Genomic DNA, 3,600 nt, shown 5'->3' with positions numbered 1-3,600 from the left:
TTTTTTTTTTTTTTTTTTTTTGGTAAAAATAAATAAAGTAAAATTCTACTTCATGGCTGATACTGAATTCCTATACTTAAATTTCTTTCCATGGGGTGACAGGCATATATTTTAAGTGATATATCATGCACAAATGTTGTTATTATATTTACTGATATTACACATTGAGCATTTATAGATATTCGGGTTTATGTTAGTAATCTTTTAGAAGTATATCTAAACATTTTTTATCATATAACAATTTCTTCCATCATAAAATATTAGAGATTGAAAGTCAAAAATAAAAATACATAAAAATGAATACGATTTATTTTATTAAATCACCAGTAACTTTTTCTGCATGAGTCGTACTAGATTCCACTTCAAAACTAGCTTTTATGTGTTATTTTAGACTTCTACAGATTAGACTAATCAGGGTTTCTTCAAAATTATTTTTTGTTGCCTTTGGGAGAATTTTTTTTCTCCCAAAGAAAAAATTTTTTAAAGTTATTAAATGCCAAAGTCACAGTTGAATAGGAAAATTACTTCTCATATAGCACAGAAAATTCATTATGATTGGCATTAATTGTAAATTTCAAAATAGGTAGTTGATGTGGGAGTGATTTCTTATTAATAAAGAAACTGCCTAGGCCCATTTGATAGGCCAACCCTTAGGTAGGCTGAGAAAACAGAACAGGATGCTGGGAAAAAGAAGCTGAGTGAGGAGTCGCCATGATTCTCCCACTCCAGACAGAGGCAGGTTAAGATCCTCCCTGGTAAGCCAGCTCGTGGGCTACACAGAATATTAGAAATGGGTTAGAACAATATGTAAGAGCTAGCCAATAAGAGGCTACAGATAACGGGCCAGGCAGTGTTTGAAAGGATATAGTTTCCGTGTAATTATTTCTGGGCATAAGCTAGCCATGCGGGCGGCCGGGTGCCGGGGACGCAGCCCCGCCGCTCTTATTTCAACAGAGAGTAGACAGAGTTTAGAATATTCCAACACAAGGGCATGATGCACATCTGAGGCTGTAGATATAGCTAGTGATTAAATGCTGCATACACAGCAAAGGCTACACTACACCTCATTATGAGTCCATCAAAAAATTACTTTAAAGAGAATAAGTAAAATATATTTAGGAGGACTGGAGAAACGGCTCAGTAGTTAGGAGCACTGATTGCTCTTCTAGAAAAGTCAGGTTTGATTACTAGCACCTGAACAGTATAGACACCTATAATTCCAAACTCAGGGACTCTCTTCTACCTTCTCTGGGCATTGCTCAAATGTGGTGCATAGATATATATGCAGACAAAACACCCATACACAGAAAATGAAAATAAAGGAAAAAATTTTAAGACATAATTTTAGGAAAAGTTATTTCTCTGAATTTATGCTGAATTATAGACAAAGAATACAGGAAAATGTCAGGATCTGGGGATCTTTTTTGTCTGCTTGCTTAATGGTTGTTTTGAATTCTTTCAGGCTGGATAACTCCAAGAACTGCTAAACTGTAGACTATATATTAGCTGTTACAAATGAAATGAACATATCTTATAGAAGTTTCCATATATTTAATAAACTGGGAACTATAAAATCTGTTGAGATTGTAACTATACAAATAGATAGCTAATTACTAAATAAAATAATTATCTACAGCACAATCACAAGCACAGGTCTTCAAGCTTAGCATGCATCACAAGAAATCATATGATGTACTGATACAGACGTATAGAAAGGATTTTGACTCTGTAGGTTATGTGACTAACAATGATTCTATTGCTTTGTATTTAGAATTCATTTATTTTTAAAATCTATTTTATGATATGGCTGTTTTGTCTGTCATGTTTGTGTTCCATGCATGCCTGGTGCTCCTGGGGGCCAGAAGAGGATGATGTCTGCCCTGAAACTGGGGTTTCAAATATTGTGAGCTGCCATGTGGGTGCTGGGAATTAAACCTGTGTCCTTCTGGAAGAGAAGCTAGTGCTCTTAATCTATGAGCCCTTTCTCTAGCCTTTGACCTTTAATCTAAAGGTAAGGGGAAACAAAATCTCCCCAAATAAAGTGTTAGTATAAAAGTAGTACTTACCAGTACCGGAATTTGGAACCCAGGGTAAAATAATGTGCAAAAAAATTCTTTTGAGGTGGAAGTGGTCTATCCAGGCGGAAGAATGTATGATGTTCTACACACGCTTTCCACAAATTTTTACATGCTCTGTAATTCACCATATTAAATCCCAGCAATGTTTCTCTAGATTCATGCTGTATTAAAGGACAAAATTCAGAGAATATGGGAAAATATCAGGATCTGATAATACTTTTGACAGATGAATTAAGCAAGCCCTATAAACATTAATCTCCTCCTTTAAGGTTTTGTTTATTCAACAACAACTCAGTGAACTAAGTGAAAAGATAAGTAAAATGCATTTTAGTAATTTTACAACCTTTAGGGACTTCTATTCTCTATCATAGTTAGAAATAAGTTTAAATTTTTTTACCATTTTCAAATCTTATTAGCTATGAGTCTGCTTCAAAATATAATCCTGGACCATAAATTAAATTTAAAATAGGCCCACAAATTGCATTGTACCTTGATGAAAAATAAGAATCTTCAGCACCTCCAAGCACTATTACAAAATCGCATTATAAACTGACTAGCGCTAAAACTGAATAACTTTAGTTTTTCTTTTTTGCATAAACCACATTACAGCAAAGCACATATCTCCTGAGTTCTGACTCCAGACAATGCGACCAGTCAATGCAGACTATGACAGATCGTTCTATGCCCCCTGGTAATACTCTCCACTCCTTCTTACACTAGATTATCTTCTAATGATTACTTTTTTGTCATGACCATAAATAAGTCAACTTGTTTTCATTTTTCTTGGTATTCTATTGTAATATAGCCACAACAGTTTATCTAATGTGCATAGACATATGATATTTCCCATTTGGGATAGAAGAGTAATGTTGTATGTGTATGTATGAGTGTATATATATATATACACACACATATATATATATGTGTGTGTATATATATATCCCTATCATCTGTATATACATGTATATATTTCTGTTCCTGGATCATAACATATATGTTTAGCTTGAGTGGTTAATACTTCCAACAACAGAGTATGTTCTATCTATATACTACCCAGTTCTGCAAATTTCTGTTTTGGTTTTGTATTTGTTTACTGAGACAGCATTTCACACTGTAACTTAGGCTGGCCTGGAACTCACTATGTGGTTCAGGCTGGACTAGAACTTATGACAGTTCTCCTACCTTATCTTTTGGGTACTGCATTATAATCATGTACCACACCACCTAATTTCAGTCTTTCTTACTTCACTGTCTTGATAGACAGGCAGAAGTGGAACATTTTGGTTGTGACCTACACCTATTCTAGATGACTAATAAAATTCAACATCCTTTCATGTTAATGGCCATGTGGACTTTCGGTGGCGGCGGGGCGGGGGGGAAGGTTGGGTAAAGCATGGCCTCTTCTGTAGACCAGGCCAGGTTTGAACTTGTGGCAATAACCCTCTTAGTTTCTCAAATGCTGGGATTATAGCTTTGGGTTGCCATGTTTACCTTGTTATTAGTTTTTAGGCAGGCTCTCACA

At 35.1% G+C, this 3,600-nt stretch overlaps 1 protein-coding gene across 4 annotated transcripts in view; it reads right to left on the bottom strand.

The window, feature by feature from the left end:
• Positions 1 to 3,600, bottom strand: part of Ptpn4 (protein tyrosine phosphatase non-receptor type 4) — a 181,470-nt gene that overhangs the window by 76,839 nt on the left and 101,031 nt on the right. For all 4 annotated transcript variants that reach the window (XM_050124440.1, XM_050124438.1, XM_050124439.1 and 1 more), the window contains one exon: positions 2,067 to 2,239. In XM_050124440.1, coding sequence (XP_049980397.1) covers positions 2,067 to 2,239 — 173 coding nt within the window. The remainder of the gene's footprint in view (positions 1 to 2,066; positions 2,240 to 3,600) is intronic.

The sequence above is a fragment of the Alexandromys fortis genome, unplaced genomic scaffold (genome assembly GCF_014885135.2).
Source record: "Alexandromys fortis isolate MF-2015 unplaced genomic scaffold, M_Fortis_MF-2015_v1.1 scaffold_232, whole genome shotgun sequence".
NCBI lineage: Eukaryota > Metazoa > Chordata > Mammalia > Rodentia > Cricetidae > Alexandromys > Alexandromys fortis.
Note: the sequence above shows the minus strand (reverse complement) of the source record. Positions and strands in the feature narration are given on the sequence as shown.